The sequence below is a fragment of the Poromitra crassiceps genome (assembly GCF_964638095.1).
Source record: "Poromitra crassiceps genome assembly, chromosome: 2".
Classification (NCBI taxonomy): Eukaryota; Metazoa; Chordata; class Actinopteri; order Beryciformes; family Melamphaidae; genus Poromitra; species Poromitra crassiceps.
The window spans coordinates 70,382,431-70,408,419 of record NC_139624.1 but is presented as its reverse complement, the minus strand read 5'-3'; the positions used below and the strand labels follow the sequence as shown (position 1 = coordinate 70,408,419).

The following is a 25,989-nucleotide window of genomic DNA, read 5'->3' as shown; positions in this document are numbered from 1 at the left end:
GCTTCCCTCCACGTCGCCTGTGTGAAGAGAGAGTGACGTCCACTATGTGAACAAGCATTACAGAAGCCTCTGATTTAACACCTTCAGTGGTGCACACACTAGATTTATATAATTGCAGGGGTGTCAAACTCAATTTCACCCCGGGCCACATCAGCATTATGGTTGCCCTCAAAGGGCCGGTTGTAAATGTAACACAATATAAATGTATCTAGCCTACGTGTTATAATATTTCATAATCGCCTCTGATTCGGTTATTATTGTTTTTTTAGTAATAACTTAATACTTAATAACTAGCTCTGAAAGCAGAGTTATAGGGAAAACAATGGCAAACAGACAACTAGTAGCCAACAACTATTATTCCATTTAACAATAGCTATTTTAAACCATATTGCGAAGAATTGTATTCTTTGCTAGCTCTCGCGGGCCACATAAAATGGGGTGCCGGGCCGGATCTGGCCGCCGGGCCTTGAGTTTGACATGTGATATATGGCCTTGCCTTGCAGGGGTGATTGATTAAACAATTGCCTCACATGTAAATACTGTATGCTTGTGTGTATTGTATTTTATTATGTCAAATAAAATCATTCATTATTATCATTATTATTATTTTTTAGATATTTCCCCCCCGATTTTTTATCCCATTTTTATCCCCCATTAGTGCTAATTTTAATGTATTTATGCTGGTTGCTGCTCCACCCTCTGCCGATCTGGGGAGAGCCGAAACTGGCTCCATGCTTCTTCCGAGACATGGGCAGTAGACAGCCGCTTCTTTTCACCTGACAGGGGAAGCTTCACCGGTAGGACAACATAGCACGTGGGAGGATCACGCTATTCCAACGAGTTCCCCTCCCTCTGAACAGGCGAATGACCAGAGGAGGCACCACTTCAGCGACCAGGATATTGCATGTTTTGGTGAGGGGTTCCTATATGAAGGAACCCCCCCAGGGTGCATGGAGAGAACATGCAAACTCCACACAGAAAGGCCCTTTTGACGACCCCACCCGGGCAGTGGGCACTCGAGGACATGCGGACGGGCACGCACTCCTTCAGCGCTCACAGCGTCCCAGGTGGGAATTGAACCCAGGACCTTCTAGCTGTGAGGCGACAGCGCTACCACTGCGCCACCGTGCCCCCCAAATCATTCATTCATTCTGATCTCGTTTAGCTGATAAATACATTTGAAGAATTCCAGATGAATTGCTCAACAAACTTAAAAAATAACATAAATTCAAAATAGCTCCCTTTAAAAGCACCACAACTGTACCTAAGAATACTTTAACATCATGTAAACCAGAGGCGATATTGGCTAACAGCTTTCATTCTACATAATGAATCTGTCTGTTTAGCCTTCAGCTGCCATAATTGAACAATATTTCTCATGTATCAATTAACTGGGCTGGTTGTGCATCAACAGCAGTAATTAAATATAGGCTACATTGTGTTCATTTTTGCTCTGCTTCTTGTTTGTTAAGATGGAGGGACATAACCTGATCTGACTCCTATTAGAGAGGCTTAAAACAGGTCATATCACTGGACTCCAAACCACACCTGAGCTACTGAGGTCAGGCCGCAGTCTGAGCGGGGCGCGTTCAGCACCACAACACCTGTTAACACTCATTTATAAGGCCAGCAGGACCTCAGTTATTAAGATGAGTTCCTCGGGCCGGCAGTATTAGGAAAACACGGCACAGCTCAATACACTGGGGGGAACGAACGCTGTCCAATGATTCAGAAGGTGACAGTTTGCAGAGAAGCGCTTGTCCCTCATTGTAGCACATCCCAATTACATCATCAATTAACCAGAATCTGTTGCCATGGGGAATTTGTTTGCAAACGGTTCCTTGCCACGCATTCTCACCAGCAGCACTGTTTGCAGCGGTGCTGTGAAGAATCCATTTCACCCCTTTGATGAGCTCAGTTCATTGAAACACCATGAATCTCATCTTAATGATTTTAGTATTGTCCCCATGCAGAGAGAAGTCAGGGTCAAAGGTCGTATAAAAAGTGGCAAATGCCCAATTCCCCCACAGGAATCATTCAAACGCCATCTCTTCTAATCATCTCAGAAACTCATACTCTAATTGAGGACACAAAGGGATACAGTAATAATAACTTAAGCCCCCAAGCCTTTCCGGTGTTGCGTCACAGGAGAGGGATTTCTCTTCCAGTGATCGTTTTGGGGACAGTGATTTGAAAATGAGGTGACATGAGTTGACCACAAGCTGTCACTCCTCTCATCAGGACCAACAAGCTGTCACTCCTCTCATCAGGACCACAAGCTGTCACTAATCTCATCAGGACCACAAGCTGTCACTAATCTCATCAGGACCACAAGCTGTCACTAATCTCATCAGGACCACAAGCTGTCAATAATCTCATCAGGACCACAAGCTGTCACTAATCTCATCAGGACCACAAGCTGTCACTACTCTCATCAGGACCAACAAGCTGTCACTACTCTCATCAGGACCAACAAGCTGTCGCTACTCTCATCAGGACCACAAGCTGTCACTACTCTCATCAGGACCAACAAGCTGTCACTCCTCTCATCAGGACCACAAACTGTCACTAATCTCATCAGGACCACAAGCTGTCACTAATCTCATCAGGACCACAAGCTGTCACTACTCTCATCAGGACCAACAAGCTGTCACTACTCTCATCAGGACCAACAAGCTGTCACTACTCTCATCAGGACCAACAAGCTGTCACTACTCTCATCAGGACCAACAAGCTGTCACTACTCTCATCAGGACCAACAAGCTGTCACTACTCTCATCAGGACCACAAGCTGTCACTACTCTCATCAGGACCAACAAGCTGTCACTACTCTCATCAGGACCAACAAGCTGTCACTACTCTCATCAGGACCAACAAGCTGTCACTACTCTCATCAGGACCAACAAGCTGTCACTACTCTCATCAGGACCACAAGCTGTCACTACTCTCATCAGGACCAACAAGCTGTCACTACTCTCATCAGGACCAACAAGCTGTCACTACTCTCATCAGGACCACAAGCTGTCACTACTCTCATCAGGACCAACAAGCTGTCACTACTCTCATCAGGACCAACAAGCTGTCACTAATCTCATCAGGACCAACAAGCTGTCACTACTCTCATCAGGACCACAAGCTGTCACTACTCTCATCAGGACCAACAAGCTGTCACTACTCTCATCAGGACCAACAAGCTGTCACTACTCTCATCAGGACCAACAAGCTGTCACTACTCTCATCAGGACCACAAGCTGTCACTACTCTCATCAGGACCAACAAGCTGTCACTACTCTCATCAGGACCAACAAGCTGTCACTACTCTCATCAGGACCACAAGCTGTCACTACTCTCATCAGGACCAACAAGCTGTCACTACTCTCATCAGGACCAACAAGCTGTCACTACTCTCATCAGGACCAACAAGCTGTCACTACTCTCATCAGGCGCTGTTTTCTATTTGTGTCAGTGAACATGTGCTTTTCATGATGGGATCTGACACCTCCCCCTGGAGCAGCATGGAGCAAGAGTGGCAAAGAGGGGGAGAAAGAGAGGCTATCGAGGAAAAACAATTTCACAATGACTGCAAATTAAGTTCTGGTCCATTAAAAGGTCTAAAGTTAATACTACAGTAGTACGTGCATCTTTCAATGGATGTGCTCCTGCAGACAAACCCCACTATAGGACGAATCAGCGTGACGTCACTTGACACCCAGAAATGCGGAACCCCGCGGCAGTCAATAATATGAGTTGTGCCAAACAAACATTAATATCTCAGAAACTATACATCACATCGCTTATATTTTGACATTCTGAGTGAGAGCAGAATTTGCTCAAGAGTTTTATGTATAATATATGCATGTCGTGTTAAAGTTGTGTGAACTGTCGCAGTTTTTAAAATGTAAACAGAGTTAGCTGGCTAGAGTCAGACAATCAAGCCTTGCACCACTTGCGCTCCATGGGAGGGTTCCATTGCCGTTGCCACCCAGTGACGCGGTTTGTTTACCAAAATGCTGCTCGGCTGATCCCTCGTATAGGTGCATTTAGATTTGTCTGTTCTTGACGTGCACTGTATGTGTTGAGCACTGCCTATACTGTCTGTCTGAACGCCGTCAGGCTGTGTGGGGGAAATGGATTTTCTGTTGCGGATTAATCAGAAGGATTTGGACATACTGTAAAACGTGGGCTAACGTGTAGGTAGGAGCTTGTGAAAAGTGCTGCTTTTTAGTCATTATTAAAGGGATTGGTATGGTTTGACTGTACACACATTAGCAGTAATTAAGTTGTTTATTTAATTGTATTTGCATTGTAGTCTGAGTCAGGGAGGAAGAGATAGGAAGGGAGGGAGGGAGGGAGGGAGGGAGGAAGAGACAAGACAAGCGAGACCTTTTGATCATCAAACTGTTTAGGATTCTAGTGGCTTGGCTGCATTTGGAGTGAGCTCTCCATCTTAGCGCGGCTTGGCTTTGGGCCTTTGCGCCGGCTGAGGTGGCAGAGGCAAAGGGTGGCAGAGGCAGTGACGTACATGTGTGTGCAGCAGGGAGACGCAGGTGAACAGTGCCCCCTCTCTCAGGCTGGGCTGTTTGGAAATGAATACAACACAGGTCAGCAAGAGAAGTTTGAACTCATGACTAACACTGTGTGGCGCACCTATGCAGTGACAAAGGCACACAGAGGAAGTGTATTATCTCACAACAGACCTCAAATCTAGTGTACAACCTAGTGTCCTCTAGAGAGCGAGTGGCGTCAGCGGAGGACCAAAATGCGTGACTCATTAGCCAATGAACAGCCATGGGTATCGCGCTACTTTTGAATGCTAAAATAAAGCTGATAATGTACAATTTGATTAAAAAAAAAAAAAAAAAACTTTCAAAGTAAAACTTTCAGAGTACAACACAAACTGCCCATTTTGCTGCAACTTGACAGCGCTTAATCCAGGACGTTACTTCCTGGAACTCTTGAGAGTAAAAAACTGGTTGATTGGAGTGAATGGAGATGTCGCGACTCTTCTACGGCTCTGGTACAACCTATTCACCTTATGCAGCCCCGCCCACTTGACCCATTGTATTGCGACTTCCTGTTCAAAACACCGGCTGTTTTACCTGCTCAAACTAGTCTGAATCACCTGGTCAAACTGACTCACATTATGTGTCAGACTAGGTTTATGAGTCACAGGAAGTGTAAACACAATCGGAACCTCCAATTGTATTTACACTTCCTGTTAGTCTCTCAAGTCAGACGGTCTCTACTGAATAAGGTGGATAGATCGCACCAATATTCAGTTGTTATGTTTGGAACCTTTGGGTGATTGTTTGAGATGTACGGATCACTCTGTTCACAACTACAAAGAGGGTGAGTGCATGTTGACCCACCATGTGCCACTCTTCTCTTGTCAATTCACGCCAAGTCAGTCAACACGTCAATCCTTGGTCATGACAATTCAGCTATAGGACCTGGGTCACAACTCGGCAGAGATGCATAACAATTAGCCTAGCATATTAGCATACTGTAACAAATAGCAATCACCATGAAGGTAAAGGTAAGGTAAAGTCCCACTGATTGTCACACAATGTGTGAAATTTGTTCTCCGCATTTGACACATCCCCTGGGGGAGCGGTGAGCGGCAGCGTGCGCCGCGCTTGGGAATCAAATGGTGATTTAACCCCCCAATTCCAACCCTTCGATGCTGAGTGCCAAGCAGGGAGGCAATGGGTCCCATTTTTATAGTCTTTGGTATGACTGGGTCGGGGATTGAACTCAGGACCTCCCAGTCTCAGGGCGGACACTCAGACCACAAGGCCACTGAGCTGGTTGAAAGCAGGCAGCCCGGCCTTGTGTGACCCTGGTCCAGGTTGCCAAGCTGATTCAGGTAACCTGCATGGGGTTAACCCCTTCAGAGACATTGCAGACACAATTGGCAGTGTCTGTGGGTGGGAAGCCGGTGGGGGTATGAGCCCATGGTCCCTGCACTAGTGCCTCTTCTGGTCGGTCGGGACGCATGTTCGGGGGGAGTGGAACTGGGGAGAATAGCGTGATCCTTGCACGCACGCGCTATATGTCCTGCCGATGAAACTCCTCACTGTCAGGTGAAAAGAAGGGGCTGGTGACTGCACAATGTGCAGTGCACATGTATCGGAGGAAGAAGCATGTACTATAGTCTACAACTGTAAAAAGTTAAAAGAATGCACATCATTTTCCAATCTGTGCTGACTGATATCAGACTTCACTTTAGAAAAAAAGAGGTTACCGCACACGATAGGCTATAATATATAATGTAGTCTAGATATAGGCTATATATAGCTAGATCCCTAGATATAGGCTATATGCCTATATCAAGTAGCACTACAATTGGGAGATGGGCTGAGGGGGCGGGGAGAGAACCAATTACACCAATTTGTTACATGGAATAGATTTTATTCATGGTGGCCTATGAACACGTTTAATCCTGATATTCTGGACACAAATTCTAAAATTGAGCTGTGGCTGAAAAAAAGAATCCGATTTCAAAGTAGCCTAAGTCATTACTGTCATTCGCCACTTCGGTATTTTCTTTTTAGACTTCAAGAGCCTCTACAATACTAGGCTAATTCATGAAAAAGGCCATCAGGTGGCACCTATTGGCCTATTTTGAAAACAGACAGAAACACGCGCGGGCGCGCGTGCACACACACGCACATGTTCACACATATGAGTCATCTCACCTCAATTAAAGCACTTTTTCAGACGCGTTCATTCACGTTCCATGCAAGCAACGCGCAGACTCGATCACACAGAGCTTGGAGCGTGACACTTGTAGTGAGGTCTTGGCTATATAAATCCATTCAGCAGCCACTCAGTAAAGTGAAGTAGCCTACCGGTATACTAGAAGAGGAGGGCGGCATCTCGCCAAATACCTGGCAACCTACAAGGGAGCTCCTGTAAAGACTGGAGGTAAGACAGCTCTTTAAAAGCTTATTTTATTTTACCCAATTGTGAGTTTATCTGCGTTATTTGGCTTGTTGCACTTTTTCTTGGCAAAAATTACACGCACATTCTGACTCCACATAAATCAGATAAAACATGTGTTGCGTTTTGCCTTTACGAACGTTTAGACAAACCATGGATTTATGCAACAAATGGATTTGTTCTAGTGTTTCCACAGCGATTTCAAACTTCATCTCGTCTAGAAATGGAAACAAGCATGAAGATGGTTGGAAAATAATTTAACTTTAGCTTAGTTTATCCATAGCTACGATAACACGAATCCAATGCCTCTTTACGCGCAAAAACCCATATGATCAATTTCATATTGCCTATTGGAATAAGTAGCCTAATACACATAGCTAATTGATACATGTTAAGTAAACTCGCACACTATAGGCTATAGTCACCAAGCCATCACATTAATCCAATGAATGCCTCTTTACGTGCGTAAATTGCGCATTACGCAGCACATTTCAGATGAATCTATACTGTAATAAATGTATAGCAAGATGTTAATCCAGGTATTTTCCCCTACTTTAGATTATATCCTGACATGAAGCTCAATCTACTTGGCACCACCGTGATTCTGCTACTTGCCTTCTTACCGCGCAACGAATGTCGGGCTATTGAAAGCCCTGGCGGTGCCCTGCGCGTCCCAGCTCCCCAGTCCCAAACCTCCCAGCAGCAGCAGTTTAGTCCCATCCTGGAGCGGCTTGGAGAGGAGTATTTCATCCGACTGGGCAACGGGGACTCTAACTCTTTCCGGTCATCTTCACTGTATCCCGGCGGATCGCCTGCAGTCTACAACAGAGCTTTGCAACTGCAGCTGACACGGCGTCTTTTACAAGGGAAAGTTGGGAACATCAGGGCGCTCATAAGCGGCTTCGGAGACCATGTGGACGAGTCGATGGAGCGAGGAAGGAGGTCCGAGGACCCGCCGATATCCCTGGACCTGACCTTCCACCTGCTCCGGGAGATGATGGAGATGTCCCGGGCGGAACAGATGGCCCAACAAGCGCAGAGTAACAGAAGAATGATGGAGCTCTTCGGGAAATGAAGACCTCTTTCCAATCCGCCAAAGATCTCCTCTCCCTTTTCTGTTCTTTTGATATTTTTTACCATCAGCACAACATACTCTGTATCATTAGTGCTGCTCTATCACACTATTATTTATAGCTTTAACCTCAAACAATGGAGCATAAGTGGGGCTTGCATTATTATCCGATTGTACCTTACCATTTTAATGTTGGTGTCAGAGCTGTATTGCACCATTCTTCTCTCTCTTTGAAACGAGATATTTTTTGGTTAAGATATGCTACTGCATTGAGAAATTGCCATTTTGTTTTAGATTATGATTCATTGTATTTATGGTCTTTATGTTTGTTAATAAACTTATGAGCAACCAGTCATTTTTTGTTGTTCCAGAGAACATCTTATATCTATATTTTTTAATAAAATATGAAAAGCAATGTTTACATTTCTCTGTGGATATCCTTAAAAATGACAGTTAATGAATTATCAGAAAACATGAATGAAAATAATCAGTGAAAAAATAGAATCCTGCTTGTAATTGTGATGAAGATGCACTTTCCTGATGTTTTCAAAAATTGCTTGGCATAAAGATTTTTAATCTCAAAATGCATGGAGCAATTGAATATTGGTTGGTGGAAAAACACAAAATAGTTGGTTGGAGAGACAAATGGCCAGTGTATCTTTAGTTTAGCCTACACATTTATTGATTTATAGAGAGAAAGGGTTGTCTTTCTGAATACACAAAATCTTATAATTTTGCCATGGCATTATTCTGCAGCCAAGTCATGGCACTGCACCACTGATAACTAATGAGTGTGAAAAGAGGTGTGTGTGCGTGTGTGTGTGTGTGTGTGTGTGTGTGTGTGTGTGTGTGTGTGTGTGTGTGTGCGCGCGCGCACGTGTGTGTGTACTACGCGCATGCTGTGCTGATCCTTGACCCGCAGTGTCAGGGTAAAGTGAACGAGCGCTGTGGTGGGTGTGAGTCATCCTATTCTGTTTGGCCCACTTAGCAACTTGGGGCTTAGTGCTGCATTGAGCCCATCTGTAGAGAAGCCAGTTCACTGAATGATGGCATACAATAATGAGATGGGACTCACTCAATATAGTGGGCGCGACCCCCTCAGAGTCACAGACAGCAGCAAGGTGAGACTCGGGGCAGCAGTAGAGAGATGACTGACGGCACAAGGTACATTGCGGGTGAGCTGATATCTGCAGTAGGTTCTGGGCCTGAAATGGTTCCCATGGTGGTTTCTTAAAGCGGCCTGCTGCACCACATACAAAAAGAGCACTAATGCCTTTTATAGCGGGATTTCCATTGACAGGGAGAGATGAGAGAGCGTGTGAGAAAGAGAGATAAGGGGCGGAAAAGAAATCAAATGTGCCTTTTCCCTTCACACACACACACACACACACACACACACACACACACACACACACACATGCACACATGCACACAAAATCTCATTCATCGTTATTTCAGTCCAGCCAGAGGCCTTAAATGGATTGGTGCACACAGTAGTAGATAAATGAAAACTGGAAACTGGTTCCAGTTGTATTAATTGTAACTGTGCGCTAACAACCAAGCCCTGAGAAATTGGTGTTTGTACAATTCAGTTTTAATGACACATAGAGGTAATATACTATGGCCACTTTCGTTTTGTCCACGATAGGAAAATATACTTGCATGGCATAAAATACAACATGTAATACAAGTTGTCATGTGAATTAACTACTGAAATGACACATACCGGTAATGCCAGTTTCCTGTACAGAAAATAGTATGGTATTCATTCTTCTTCCCCCCATGTCTTTAGTTCATCTACCAGCTCATGAAGTGATATCGGTCATATAAAAAGACGACGGGGAGGACAAAGGACCTTAACCTGTGATGTTCTCTAATGATGTCGTTTAAGCAGTCAACTTCATAAAAAAAAACGTATTGGACAAAAACCTATGAAGAATCACTGACTAAAGAATACAGACATTTAATCAGACAATGAATTATTTTCATAATTAAATATGTTAACAAGAACAGTCAGCATACAGAGATTGTCATAGAAATAAATATACCACAAGATGCATGCTAAGGAGCTAGCAGAGGGGATCGCTGCTTCTGTCTTTCCCCTCAGCTCCAGCTCAACAACTGCAACTTCCCCATTGGCACATCATATCTAACGGCCTCTCACCGTACTCTGATCCGGGGAGGGGGGGAAAGTACCATAACTGACCTGAAATCAACACCTAGGAGCAACACTTCTCCTGTCCCTGGCTCAGGTGTTGTCTGGCCAACGGCCGGCGGCTAGGTTGAGGCAGCGCTCTTGGCTGCACTAGGGGAGGGGCTCATCTGCGGGGGGATGCCGGCTTGGACTGAGGCAGCTGTGACAGCAGCACCACCTGCTGGAGCAGTCTGGCCCCCCTCTCCTTGCTCAGCACGCGCCTCTCCATCCTCATCCTCTTCGTCCTCATCTTCGTCATCTGTAGACAGGTAGGGAAGGGAAGAAGTCAGATGACCACAAGAGGAACAATGGAACAAGATACTGAGCTTATAAGCAGTAAAGGTGCTATACCATCACCGTCTCTGTCCCCTCACCTTGGATGAAGTCGATGCTGCGAAGGGCCGTCCCCTCCTTCTTGAAGTCGACGGTGTAGTGGTCCATCTTCTCGTAGCCGCGCTCAACTTTGTCCAGGTGGGCTGTGCTTGATGCTTCTGCAATCCTGACACCAAAGGGCACAGTTCACAGAAAAGGTGTGTCGTACCCCTTACTTAAAAAGCAATCTATTTTGTGGCTGCATTGCATTCTGGTCCATTGAGGCTAACTGTCGGTGGAGAAACCGGTCCTCTTCTACGATGGATTTCTTCCCGTATGATTGATGAACGTCGGTGCAAAGTGCCGAGTCTGCTGTTTGATTCGGAGGGACTGATGATTACGCTACTGTGAACGTTTTAGACAGCTGAACATGTTTCTGCTATCAAACTCCATTGTTGCTACTGGGAAGATCACAACCATCCTTGGCAATAAGAAAAATACACACCAAACAACAAAACCAAGAAAAGCAAGGTACATCACCAATAGCTGTTTTGTAAGTGTTGTTATAGGGTGGATTTTGGCCTTAATATATTGTTTCTCATTTTCCATCGTCCCTTTATTTGATGATGCACATATCATGTGCTTGTGGTAAAGACAAGCACATGTACTCACTTTTTGAGGAGCGCCTTTGTGTTCTATGAGAGAGACAGACAGAGAGACGGAGAAACACAAAGGAAGAGGTATTTAGGTACTTAAATACCAAACCAAAAACATTGATCATAGTAAACATTTTGCATATTTATCTGACAGTTAAATATCGAATCCGATCCTTTCATATCGACCCTGACCTGCAGGAAGAGTGCCATCTCCGGCTCCTCCATGGTCTGGATCCCCGTCTCCACTATCTTACAGCTCTGCTCCAGATGGTCTCCGTACTTCCTGGTCAGGCCCCGGATGTAGTCCATCTTCTCTTCCTGTTCGCACGTCACCTTCTGGCTCATCTGCCTCTTCTTCTCCTCCAGGATGGTATACAACTGGTCGAACTTCTCACACACCAGCGTCTTCTGCCTCCGACCATTCTCCTGTACATGCAGGAACAAAGGCAAACAGTTAGAGAGACAGAGAGACACATACACACACACACACACACGCACGCACGCACGCACGCACGCACGCACACACACACACACACACACACACAGTCACATAAATAGACAGAGTTAATATTCTGAAAGTCCAGGCGTCTGGGTAGTGTAGTAGAGGTAAAAGCACTCGCCTACCACAGTGGAGACCTGGCCCTGGGTTCAAATTTCCGGCAGAGGTACTTCCGGCTTGGTCAGGCGTTCCTACAGACACAATCGGCCGGGTCTGTGAGTGAGAAGCCGGTGGGGTACGAGTCCTGGTCCCTGCACTAGCACCTCCTCTGGTCGGTCGGGGCGGAGGGGAACTGGGGGGGGGGGGGGGGGGGGGGGTAGCGTGATCCTCCCACGTGCTACTTCCTGCCGGTGAAGCGTCTCGCTGTCAGGTGAAAAGAAGCGGCTGGCACATGTATCGGAGGAAGCATGTGCTAGTCTATGGCTCTCCCCAGATCGGCAGAGGGGGCGGAGCAACGACTGGGACAGCAGGGGGGAATTGGCCAAGCGAGTCCAATTGGGGAGAAATATGGGAGAAAAAGCAGAAAAAATAATAATAATCTGAAAGTCAATTCGCTTGAATCATTCCTCATCATCACGTGGGCGACAAATGTATGTAAATGCGAAGAGTTTAGAATATTCAATCAAAACACAAGCCAAAATAATGAGAACAGGGTGACAGACGTTTTTTGATCATGTAAATTCTATGAACTACAAACGCTGCTACGGGTTCGCCTGTCTTCCACCAGTCCGGTGGTGCCATATGTGCCGGGAGGGCAGCGGGGAGGACTGGAGCCACTCCAGCTTCCTGCGACTGTGTCATGTGACCCACAGGAAAGCTGTCTGTTCATCATGTCACATGTCAGTGGGTGCAGTGGGTGCGTTCGGGGCAACACCGAGTGCAAAGAGAGACACTTTGTATAATGTATGTTTGATTGTGCAGGTGAGTGCAGGTGCGTCAGTGTGTGTAGAGGGGGAGTCTTGCTGTGTGAGTGAATGGCCGGCCAGGCGCTGCAGCAGTGGGACACTGACCTCTATGGTGCGACAGGCTTCCTCTAGCTGACTAATAATGCCTTGCATCCTGTCGTTGTTGCCCACCATCATGGCTATCCCGTCACTCAGCTCTGTCTGGGGGTACAAGACAAAGAGCCAAGAATCAGAATCAGAATCAGAAACACTTTATTGCCAAATGCATCAAAAGGACACACAGGAATTCATTCTGGTAAATCAGCACACTCGACAAGATACAAAGAAACATACATACGTATATGACAGTGAAGACAAGACACTCAGGACATGAAAGAGCATGTAGTTGGTTACCACAACCAATAGTTTTGACTAAAAAATGCAGCTATGCGCACTCATAAAAGCACTCATAAAAACAATAAAATCACCAGGAACTAGCACAAAAAATTTAATTATAGAAACGCATGGATTAAGATAAAGTGCTCTAAAAAGGGTGACTGGAACGACAATACATGAGCTCGAGTGCAATCCAAAATTCAGACTGATTTAGTGACAGACTGATTTGGTGATTGAATAGATTGAGATTTGGGATTTTTAAATGTACTTTTTGGACAGTTTACATAGTTTTTAGACATTTCACCCCCCCCCCCGCCACACACACGCAATTTACAAAAAATGGCAGCCACAAACACAAATGAAAAAAACAAACAAAAACAAAACACCCACTTCCATATGTCTGTCTCTCCAGTCTTTGTCTATCAACATGTCTACAAATCTGTTGCTGCTGTGAACTGCCACTGTGTTCTCCACCTACAAGCTGCAAAACGAACGCAATGTCACACGCAGCATTACTCTTTAGCTGTCTTCTGTTCTTTCATGTTTCCGTGTATGAGCTACGAAAACAAATTTCCCCCTGGAGAAGAAGAAAAGTATCTGTCTGACTGAATGTAAATATCCAGAATGAAAATGTCACACCTCTCCTCTCTCTCCTCTTCTCTCACACCTATCAGATGATCAACAGTATTAGTGCCACTCACGACTATTTCAGGTCTCACCTTCTGCGTCTGGTAGATGCTTGTGAGCGGCGCCACCTCACAGTCTTTGTGAGCGCCGAACACCTTGCACATGGAGCATGTGGGCACGGCGTGGGTCACACAGTAAATGTTGATCTTCTCTCCCTCATGGACATCACACATGGGCGTTTCCTCCTTTCTTGCTGGTGCTGCTGGCTTGCTGGTACTGAAAGGCCGGAGGGGGGGGCAAAGTGTCAACTGTCAAGCCATACATTTGAATACTTTTGTGTATTGTAATGTGTCAGAGGTGATATAGCTCAGTAATATGATTATGATCCATTGCCTTTTCCCCCCAATGAATATGTACACGGAATGTCCAAAATATTCAGGACACTTCCTCTTTTCCTGAAGTACACTGATGAGAAGAATCCAGGTAAAAGCCATATTTCTTATTCATTTCCCCATACGAATTACATAGAAGGAGATGTAGACAGGGTTCCCACTCTTTTCTAGAGATAATTTCCCAGGACTTTTCCAGGACATTTTCAGTGATGATCTATGACAGACAGGGTTCATTGCGCCATACACTATTATGTTCCTCTCTGCGGAGGTCTGATTTAAAAGACATGCAGTCTATGGCTATAATTTATCTATGAAATGATGACACATTGATCATAGAATAATGCAAACACACCTGCAGATGCACATGTATTGCGATGGAAATTATACTTTTAAGATGGAATGTGTTCTTGTGTAAACCTAATAAAAGCGACCACAGTTACCCCTAAAGTAGTGACTAATATTGACATTTGAAAGATAACGTAACTTACATTATTCCAAGTTTCGGCCACTTAAGTTGTAATGTCATCATCCAACCTGCATGTGCTACCATGTGACGTGAGTTTTGGGTGCGTTCAAAGTGTTTCCACAACATAACCGAGAGGAGCCTATTCAAAATACTTTTCTCCATAATCTACCATTTGAATGTTAATATGATCTTGAACATAACTTAGCCCTTTCAGATGGCAATCTTATCCGTTTTGTGGAGTTCTGATAGATGGCCTAGTATAGTTGTTCATTCTCAGCTAAAGTATGTGAGATATGAGAATGTTGAAAAAAAATTCCAGGACAACACAATATTTTCCAGGACATTTTACTACTCCTCTCATTCTCCATGGGTTTTCCATGACTGGAAAATTGGTGAACTGTTTTCCAGGACCATGGGAACCCCAGTAGAGACTGAGATGTGGCTTGTGCAAAAGGGGCTGCAACTCAATATGAGGGATGTCCTTAATGTTTTGTACATTTCATATGTGTTATCCTGTACATGGACTGTCAGCATGACAGAGAAACATGTATAGTCAGACTATACATGTTTCAATATGAATGTATATATATATATTGAAACATGTATATATTCATATTGAAACATGTATAGTCTTATCTTTGGTTTAGATACATGACAGAGAAACATGTATAGTCAGACTATACATGTTTCAATATGAATGTATATATATATATTGAAACATGTATATATTCATATTGAAACATGTATAGTCTTATCTTTGGTTTAGATACATTCATATTGTTTATGATTGAGAAACATGTATAGTCTTATCTTTGGTTTAGATACATTCATATTGTTTATGATTGAGAAACATGTATAGTCTTATCTTTGGTTTAGTTACATTCATATTGAAACATGTATAGTCTTATCTTTGGTTTAGATACATTCATATTGAAACATGTATAGTCTTATCTTTGGTTTAGATACATTCATATTGAAACATGTATAGTCTTATCTTTGGTTTAGATACATTCATATTGTTTCTGATAGAGAAACATGTATAGTCTTATCTTTGGTTTAGATACATTCATATTGAAACATGTCTTATCTTTGGTTGAGATACATTCATATTGTTTATGATTGAGTATTTTAGGTCATCATCATGGCCTGGCAAGACCAATTTAGCCCATGAGAGTTACTAAACATATCAGTTACTAGTACATAACTAAACATTCCATATGGCTATCCAAAATAATAATCCTTAAAATACCACAAGTGTGTACATCTTGAGTTTGGGTGACTCTATTGTGAATTCTGGTTATTGTCTGTAATGAAATAGACGAGAGTCTATTTCTCGTTGTTACACAGCCATTATATTTGAGTGTATGAGGCTAACAGGGCTATCAGGTATCCTGAGCGTTTGAGTTGAAGTGTAGTAAATCTTAAGAGACACGAAAAACAATGCTGATTTATTTTGCACATGAGGTAAGTGTGGACCAGTGATGCCATCACAAGGCACTGAATCATTGTGATGACATCACTGAGCCCTCAATAACTGTCAAACTAAATGAGAGTGAGATCATGTGCAAAAAAAAGAAGAAAAAGAAAATCACAATTGTTTTTTTGTGGGGAAGTGTCCCTATTTATGTCATACAAGCCTGCAAGTTACACAGTCAACTCCTAGAGAAAGCATCTTTGTGCTATGTGTATGATTATAGGACCATCAACTTTCTGTCATCCCGCTCTCGGACAGACTCACACGCCACACGCTAGAAAGGAGATGAGACAGGGAGCCATGCATCCATAAATGCACAGTACATGTATGTCGCTCTCCTCCCTTCCCTTCTCTATCCGCCGCCATCAAAGCAGAAGAGAGCTTTGACTGTGGTGACGTCGATTACTTCAAAAATTGCTTGTCTCGCAAACTACAAATTGTTTTTGCCTCACAAATTCTTAGAGGGATAAAAACCCTGAAGCCAAAGATGAAAACAGAATGCACTTGGTCAAAACACTGACAGCTAGCTGGTTAGTTTTGGGGACTACAATTGCCCAATACTGTACATCTGCTTATGTTGTAATTACACTGAATGTACAAAATATGTCATTTTTGTACATCTTCCTGATATTGAATTGCAGCCCCTTTTGCACAATCCACATCTCAATAGTCTCAAAACCTACAAATCCTTCTCTAACGTGTCTTCTTCCCTTTATCTACATCTCTGCATTCACGATTCATATAGATTTAATATGGGAAATCATTTCCATGGCTTTTAGCTGGAGTAAGTCTCCTATAATGTTTTGTACATTCACTGCCTGCAACAAGCAAAGCAAAAGGTTATAAATTAATCTAAGATCCGTTAGTAGCCCACAGAAGTGACTGTATGGATTCACAAGCAAGAAGGGATGTACTGTAATGTTGAAAACTGAAAATACGAGAGACTGCAAGGGAGCACACCTCTGCATCTGTCTCACCTGCTGGACTCCTGCTTGAACATGTCAATGATGTTCTCCACCAGCAGGTTCCTCTGCAGTCCGTAAACACCATGCCTGTCCAGCACCACCTCGTGTCTGCAGGACGGGCATCGGAAGCGGCCGCCAGACGTCACCGAGCCCCCCCTCGTTGGCAGGTACGGGTTTGAAGCCTGTAAACAGACACACGCAGTCACAAATCAAAACCTTGACTTAGTGCGATCGGACGGGTTGTAATGAATAGGTTCATTTCAGCCTGCCAAGATTTTATAATGGTCTTACTCAGGATACAATGAGAGGCAGTAGAAGAAGTATTGGAAGTATGCTTTTCATTTATTAATAAATTAAAGGTTTAGGGTATTTATGAAAAATATGATTATGGATGGATTCGACCTTCAGCTATTAAAATGGATAGGTTTAGTTAAAAACTAAAAACAAGTCTACCATAAGTAAGATGACTCTTACTCTTAAGATACTTTGCATTTGCTACTTCAAAACAAATCAATACCATTTTGTTTGTTTGCTTACCTGGAAGACATCATTGGCACATTTTCTGCAGAGGTTGTGCTGGCAGGGAAGGATGACCACAGGCTTTGTAAACATCTCCAGGCATATGGGACAAATCAGCTGTTTCTCCAAGTTCTCCATGGTATTCATTTTGGGATGAAAGCAGTCAGTAAGGCATAAGACACTGCTGAAACTGAATTAGACTACGCTACCAAAACGCTAAGTTAGTTTAGCGTCAGCTTCTACGAGGAATGTGTTGTAGGCCCAGGGCTAGGCCGAGGAGTAGGCCTGCTGCTCTCGCTACAGTCCTAATCTAGCTGGAGTCCGTTCTGTTTTTAGAAGCTAGCTGTCACGTCAAAGGTTGTGTGCCCATATTTGAAACTGATCCTGGGCAGTTGAGCAGGGCAGGACTGAACAGCTGCCTCTGTGTGCTCCTCTACACTACACTAGCAGAAGCAGAGGCCATTTGTTGTCTATAATTTTACATTCTCATCCCATAAATCCACAAACTTGCCCAGCCATCATCCCCGGCCATTGGTCACCAATTTAGGTTCTTGGGCCAGCGCTTTGAGTGACATGTCACAATGCCCTTTGACATCATCAGTGCCTATGACATCATCTCTGCGCTATTGACATGCGCAGCGCACAATTGCCCAACTTCGCATCACTGATGACATCACTCACTGATGACATCACAATGATGTCACAATGTCTATGACATCAGTGATGTCACAATTGCCCCAGTGTAACCAAAAACAAACCAAATTCCTCGAGTGACATCACTGATAGCATTGTGACATCATCAGTGCCTATGACATCATCTCTCTCGCCAATGACATCATCATCAGTGATGTCATAAAATTAGTTTGGTCAATAATGATGTCACTGATGACATCATGGATGATATCACAATGTCTATGACATCATCAGGACTGAATGTCACCAAGAGCCCTCCACATTAACAATGCCGCTGCCCGCTGCCTGCTACAACAACTCGTGAACACTTTATCGTGTTGGCCACTATGCTAGACCTAGCCTTGTTTTGAGTTCACGGTGTATAAATACCTGGGAATTTGGTTAGACAGCTCACTATCTTTCTCACACCACATCTCAAATCTACAGACCAAGATTAAGGCCAAACTTGGCTTTCTCTATAGAAACCGTCACTCCTTCACCATATCCGCTAAACGCACCCTCATTCAGATGACCATTCTCCCCATGCTAGACTACGGTGACACAATATATAGGTCTGCATGCAAAGGTACACTCTCCACGCTCGACACACTTTATCACTCCACCATCCGGTTCGCCACTAACGCCCCCTACAGTACCCACCACTGCACTCTTTACTCCCTGGTCAACTGGCCCTCCCTTCACACCCGCCGTCACATGCACTGGCTTACCCTCATCTATAAAACCCTCCTCCACCTATCACCCCCCTATCTGTGTCACCTGCTTCACCCTCTGCCTGTCACTCACAACACCCGATCCTCACTCCACATCCAACTCAAAATTCCCAAATCCACCACTTCCCTTGGCCGTGCATCATTCCAGTTTGCTGCCCCCTCTGACTGGAATGCTCTGCAAAAAACCTCAAACTGGACAAACTCATCTCCCTCTCTGCCTTCAGACTCACTATTTCAGACACCCTCACTGATTCTTGTACATGCTTCCCTTCTCTGTAGGGTAGCACTTGTATCACTTCCATTACACACCCCCTCTGTCCACCTTTACTTGTTTTTATGCCCCCTTGCGCTCATGTCTGCTCACTTTCTGTTTTTATACCTCTCTGTGTTATTGTTGCTGTCCTTGCGTTGATGTTGTGTTATGTGCTTTTTACTGCTGTGTTTAATGCTTATTGTTGTTTTGTTGCATCTCATTTAATTGTCGATTTAATTGTAGTTTTATGTGCTTTGTTTTTAACATGTTTTGATCTTTTAGCCCTCCTCCCTTTTCCCCTTATGAGGCAGGCCGACATTGTAAATAAGAATTTTGTTCTTAATTGTCTCGCCTGGTAAAATAAAGGTAAAATAAAATAAAAAATAAAAGTTCAGTCTGTAACGTTATTTTGTCGCACTGCCAAATGCCAAAAATTACATTTTGGACATGTTCTAAATTATAATATTAGCTATTATATCTTGTGAAACGTGGTAAGGTCAGGTCAGGCTACTTGTTCTAGTCATGTAAGTAATGTTGACGTTGACCCTTGTTCATTTTGTCAAGAAATGTTGTTAGCATGCGTCGAGGCTATTAGCATGCTAGCACTGCTAGCAGCAGGTTGAGAAGCTTGTATATGGGCAGGTGCCCTACACATGTAGTTAGCTTAATTAGCCTACATCAACTGTATGAAAAAGGTAATATTAGGTAAGGTTATGCTAAACATTTCAAACTCGTATCATATTAGCAGTAAACAATATTTTGCTTCTGCATACTTGAGTGCATAACATTAAGTGTCATTATTATGCCCGCCCTTTGCACTAGCATTAATATGATAACGTTAATAGTTAACGCAAGTTGGCTTTCAATTTAGCATAATGCTAACGTTCACGTAAAAGCAATAAATAACTGCATTTCTGACAACTGAAACTGATTTTGCTTAACGTTATCGTGATGGTTACCTGATGTAAAATGTTGCAGGTCAAAGAACGGGAAAAAGAAAGTTTTTGGAGAATGCGGGCATCGATCCCGCTACCTCTCGCAAGCTAAGCGAGCGCTCTACCATTTCCGCAAATTCCCCTCCATACTAGCTAATTTAGCTCGGCGCCATTTTGTTTCTGAGTCTCTTTTAAAATATAATTTGAGTGCTGCACTTTGGCAAATTTTCTTATTCTTCAGGTTAAATATAAAAATTAATGGGAAATAAAAAGGCATAATTTCTTTCGAAACTACCAAAATGCAACAAAGCTGGAACCATGGAGAAGAAGGCGAAAGACAGACAGAAGTGCAGGGACTGTTGCTACCGTGCGCCAGCCGGTGTGGGAATGCGTGAACTGACAGTGCAAACAAGGCTATCCCAATTTCTTTTGAAACTACCAAAATACTCTTTTTCAGGGTATAAATTAAATTGACAGAATACTCAACTACTTACTTTTAATTATAAACCACCTAGTCATATTAAAGACAAGTACTGTCTTAAATGGGGTGCAGAATCAATGAAATATCTCGGAATCTTACTGCCTAAAGATATTCCCAAATTGTTTGACATAAACTATGGGCCTCTTAACTTAAACATTAAAGCTGATATCACTAGATGGAATCTTATCCCATTCCTGAGCATGAGCTCCAGAGTAGCGTCGGTTAAGATGAATATGCTGCCACGACTACTGTACCTATTTCAAACCTTACCTGTAGAGGTACCTGTACAGCAATTTGTTGAATGGGATAGGTGGATATCTAGGTATATTTGGCAAGGGAAAAAGCCCAGGATTCAGTTCAAAACTATGCAGCTATCAAAAGGAAAGGGGGGCATGGCTCTTCCTAGTTTGCGAGATTATTTCTATGCAGCCCAGGTGAGGCCTCTCGTATGTTTATGTAACCCAGACTACTCATCTAGATGGAAGGAAATTGAATGTGCATTATCAGGGGAGATTCCCATCCAAGCTACGATAGGTGATAGGGACCTGATCAGATTCATGTTGGATAACAACAACCCATGGATTAATTTATCACTTACGATGTGGGGAGAAGTAGTGAAAAAATATAACTTAAGTACCCAAGAGAGATTTCTAAGAATCAGAATCAGAATCAGAATCAGAAAGACTTTAATGATCCCCGGGGGGAAATTGGGACAAGTTGCAGTTGCTTGCACTCAGGCATGAAATATCCACATAACACAACATAGCATAACACAGTATCACACAGTATCTCCCTAAATGTAAAAAACAGTCAATAAAATAAAATAAAATAAAATAAAATAAAATAAAATAAAATAAAATAAAATAAAATAAATTAGAATAAAATAAAATAGGTAAAATAGGTGCTTGTTGGAACCAAGTTGTGATTATAAATCTAAGCACAACCGCGAAATGTATGAATGTGTAATATTGAATGTAAAATTATGAATGGCTACTCTACTCTGCAAAAAAGTTCCAACTGAAGTAAATATGTGATCTCAGACTTTTCTAAATAAAATAATTATAAAAAAAAAGAAACTACCAAAATACACAACAACTCAAATACAGATATCTGAAATTAGGCCTACCGGTACATAATCTACACAGAATGAAAGTAGCCTCTCCTGTATCTAGAATTAATTTCAGAAAGAAAGTACTCTTGCAGGGGTCACCACTACAGGAATGCTAATTTCTATTCCCAGGCGTATGGCATTCATCTCCAGTGAACTGTGTCTTCTCTCTTGTATTGATTGGCTGATGTACCATTGGGATACCTCCATCTAGGCAGAGATACACAGAGTTTCAAAATCAATCCCTATGCATATACTGGCTTTTAACAAATCCTGTGGTGGATCTCCCTTGATAGATCAACATAAATTACTGTACAAGGCTAAGATTTAATGATCCCAAACATTTTAAAAATAACACACTAATCTCTAGCAAATCACGTCACTAAATATTGTGTTTTTTTTACTGCCAACAACTACTACAACTAAGAAATGTCTTCTTAGCTGCCCCACTTGGGAGGAGTTGACATAATCTGTGCCGAATTTAATGCTGTTTTGTGTCCTTTTGACATTACAGATAAGGAAGAACTGGGTCCTCATCTGGACGAAGGAATGGGAAAGATCCTGACCACTACATTATAGAGCAGCCCTGGGTTAACCTGACAACAACTGACCATTAAACTGCACAGTAGATTATATGCCAAGATTTGCAAAGACACTATTGTTGTGAACTTGTGACCGATAAGTAGTGAGGAGAGACCAGTGTTGCACTGTCAGACAAGAGGGATAGATTACAAATGTTAGTTCCACTTTGGTGACTGGATTTCTCTTTGAAAACACTTTCAAATGAGCAGTATATTATAGAGAGGCAAAGTGACTGCCTACTTCCTGCTTCAGCACTGTACCAGAGATTTTCATCCGCCATTTTATTTTCCATAGACATTTCGTAAAATGCTGATAAAAATTGTTTTACTTTGTCAAACCAACCGGTTCAGCCTTATTTAGAATCGGGCGAGACCATATAACATTTCACTCAGACCAAAACTTAAAAAAACTACATTGAAAAAATATTTTCACTGTTAAAACTATAAGTTCCTGGAGGAACCTTTAGGGGTTCTTCAGCTTGTCGCTGTGGAGGAACCCCTATAGTGCTTTTGAGGAACCTTCAAGAAAAGGTTCTTCGAAGAACCCATTCTTGGGGTTACTTGAGGAACCTTTTGAAGCTTTTTGAAGAACCTTTACAATTTCTGCTGTAATGTTCTTATTATTATTATTATTGTTAATAATCATCATAATAATATAATTGATGGTGATGACACAACAGCTGTCTTTTAAGCAAGGTTTTATTTTTTAGAATTGTAATAAACTCAATAAATACACATTACACAGGGATAAGACACTAACAATTATGTCAGGGATAAAATACAATAAATCATTGTGTCAACAAAAACATTCCAAAGTGACACTTTGCATAGCTTTTGTATGTAACCAGGGTGGTTAAATAAAGGGTTAAGTCAACCAATGAAGCACAGCTGTTGGTGACCATAACAACACTACTGTATAACCTTATCCCAGTTCCAGGGAAGGGTAAAGCAAGTGGAGATACTTTCATCAAAACCACTTGAAAAACCAGTTTACACCAGGTGCAAAAATATACAAACATTGCACACTGTAAACATAAATAACCACTTTAGAACACATTTTAAATTCATGTCTAGCTCCCAAATCACCCAGTACCTGTTACAAGAGCTCAGTTATTTCATTTGAGTGGAACACTGTTCTGAGTAACATGGACAAAGCTGTTAAAGGTCTCTCATGGGTCTTGCTGAGAAGTATGCAGATGGCGCATGGTGTAAACAAATGGCAAACAGGACTTGCCATTTAAGTGAATTTTTCAACCAGTAGCTTCTTTCTCAAATGACCCCCCCCCCCCAACACACACACACTTCCTCTGGTGCAAAATTGGAGTCTTTCTCACAGTCTCTGGATACTTCACTCCAAAGATGAAGTAGATCCCCAGTAGGGCACCAACTCCTTTTGAGATGTCATCTGGCCTTGCAAAGTCAACTCCATCCATGTGGAGAGAGATTTCACATTCGGCACTGAAGGGGTTCCCACTCAGCAGCAGCACAGGTGTAGGAGCCTTCACCACCTATGAAAAGAACACAACAAATACAGTATGTGACATATGATTTTACAATGAGGTGTTCAAGCACTTTTTTGTGTGCAGTTGCAGCTTAAATCTTGTTTCTATTGCATATTAATTGTGCAACCGTGCAATAATTGCAAGTCAGTACAAATATACAAAATTGTACAACCAGTGACTGTATGCATTTAAATAATTGTAAGCTAGCCTACCCATCTTATGTATACACACACACACACACACACACACACACACACACACACACACACACACACACACACAGACACACACACACACACACACACACACACACACACACGTATATATGTATGTATGTATGTATATATACACACACGCACACACACACACACACATATATGTATATATATATATATATATATATATATATATGTATGTATGTATGTATATATATATATATGTATGTATGTATGTATGTATATATATGTATGTATGTATGTATGTATGTATGTATGTATATATATATATGTATGTATGTATGTATGTATGTGTATATATATATGTGTATATATATATATATATATATATATATATATATATATATATATATATATATAGCAGGAGTAAGGAAATCCAGCGCACACCAGGTTGTCAGAATAGACTTCTTTTATTTAAGTTGCATAAATATGGCGAACAACGCGTTTCGCTGTTGCTTCATCAGGTTCGCTGAGCGGAGTAATACAGCCGGCGACCCCGTAGTTGGACTATAAGTATAGATCTTGTTACCCTCTAGTTAAAGTATTTTTTCACTCCTTAAACCCCGTAGTTAGACTATAACTACACTCCTTAAACCCCGTAGTTATACTATAACTAGACTCCTTAAACCCCGTAGTTATACTATAACTACACTCCTTAAACCCGTAGTTAGACTATAACTAGACTCCTTAAACTCCGTAGTTATACTATAACTACACTCCTTAAACCCCGTAGTTAGACTATAACTAGACTCCTTAAACCCCGTAGTTAGACTATAACTACACTCCTTAAACCCCGTAGTTATACTATAACTAGACTCCTTAAACCCTGTAGTTATACTATAACTACACTCCTTAAACCCCGTAGTTACCCTGTAAGTACAGTGTGGTACCCCGTAATTAGCCTATAAGTACAAAATTGGTCCCCTGCTTCATAATACAGCCCGGTGTAATAAGTACAGATCTTGTTACCCTCTAGTTAAAGTATTTTTTCACTCCTTAAACCCCGTAGTTAGACTATAACTAGACTCCTTAAACCCCGTAGTTATAGGCTACTATAACTACACTCTTTAAAGGCACTATGTGTAAGATTCTGCACTATTAAATATCACCAAACCATTAACTTGTATATGATGATGACTTACAGTGGTTCATTTCTGTGTTTAGAACTAAGCCACGCCCCCTCCCTGTGTTGTGATGGCCCTCTTGGAGAGTAGAGCTACTACCCGAACCTGTTTACATAGAAACACCTCCCCCGAGAGGCCGACCTAGTGAGCCCCTCCCAGCCCACAGCCCAAAACAGAATTTTGTAGACAAAGATGGCGGATCCCTGATTGATTGATTGATTGATTAGTTTATTTGGTCATATTGTTCCAGAAATCAATAATCAATACAATAATTTTCATGTGGATCAAACAGGACCAAAAGGTGTAGACTGAAGCCGGGGCTTATTTTGTCTACCCTTTTAACACAGTTTCAAAAGCCTTTGTAGTACAAAAGAAAATATATTAGAGAATGAAAGAAACGAAATAAAGAAAAAAAAAAAAAAAAAAAAAAAATGTTACTCAAACTGGCGTTGTCTCGGCTAAGAAGCATCGAAATTCCATAATATATAATGTAATATATATATAAACATTTATCTATATACATATATATATATATAATATGGCTATACCACTGTTTTATATTTATCTATAATCTTGCATTTAAACATATTTTTGAAAGTCTTAAGTGAGTTGCACAGTTTCATTTCATCATCAAAATTGTTCCACAGGTTCACCCCTTTTACTGAGATGCATCTCTGTTTCACATTCGTTCTTGTTTTTGTTTTCATAAACATAGATGTTCCTCTTAGTTCGTAAGGACTGGTTCTGCGTTGGAAGAGCCTCTGAACACAGTCAGGGTGCATATTATTATTTGTTTTGAACATAAACTGAGCGGTTTTAAAATCCACCAAGTCCTTGAATTTTAGAGTATGTGAGTTTATGAATAAAATGTTGGTTGATGCGTAGTAATCTGCATTGTTTATGAGCCTGATTGCCCTTTTCTGTAAAATAAAAACCGGATTAGTTATTGATTTATATGTTTGTCCCCA

General features: G+C 42.1%; 2 protein-coding genes across 2 annotated transcripts; one reads left to right on the top strand and one right to left on the bottom strand.

Moving 5' to 3' along the window:
* Positions 1-7,513: 7,513 nt before the first annotated feature.
* On the top strand, positions 7,514-8,017 carry crhb (corticotropin releasing hormone b; the record flags this gene model as incomplete). Its single annotated transcript, XM_083632071.1, has 1 exon — positions 7,514-8,017. The coding sequence occupies one exon, from the start codon at positions 7,514-7,516 to the stop codon at positions 8,015-8,017; it is 504 nt and encodes a 167-aa protein (XP_083488197.1).
* A 2,274-nt stretch (positions 8,018-10,291) lies between these two features.
* Positions 10,292-17,545, bottom strand: LOC310800307 (tripartite motif-containing protein 55-like; the record flags this gene model as incomplete). Its single annotated transcript, XM_083662887.1, has 8 exons — positions 10,292-10,467; positions 10,583-10,707; positions 11,193-11,215; positions 11,369-11,602; positions 12,686-12,781; positions 13,675-13,858; positions 16,892-17,061; positions 17,417-17,545. 8 exons carry the CDS (start codon positions 17,543-17,545, stop codon positions 10,292-10,294), a joined length of 1,137 nt encoding a protein of 378 aa, XP_083519013.1.
* Between the last annotated feature and the right edge of the window lie 8,444 nt (positions 17,546-25,989).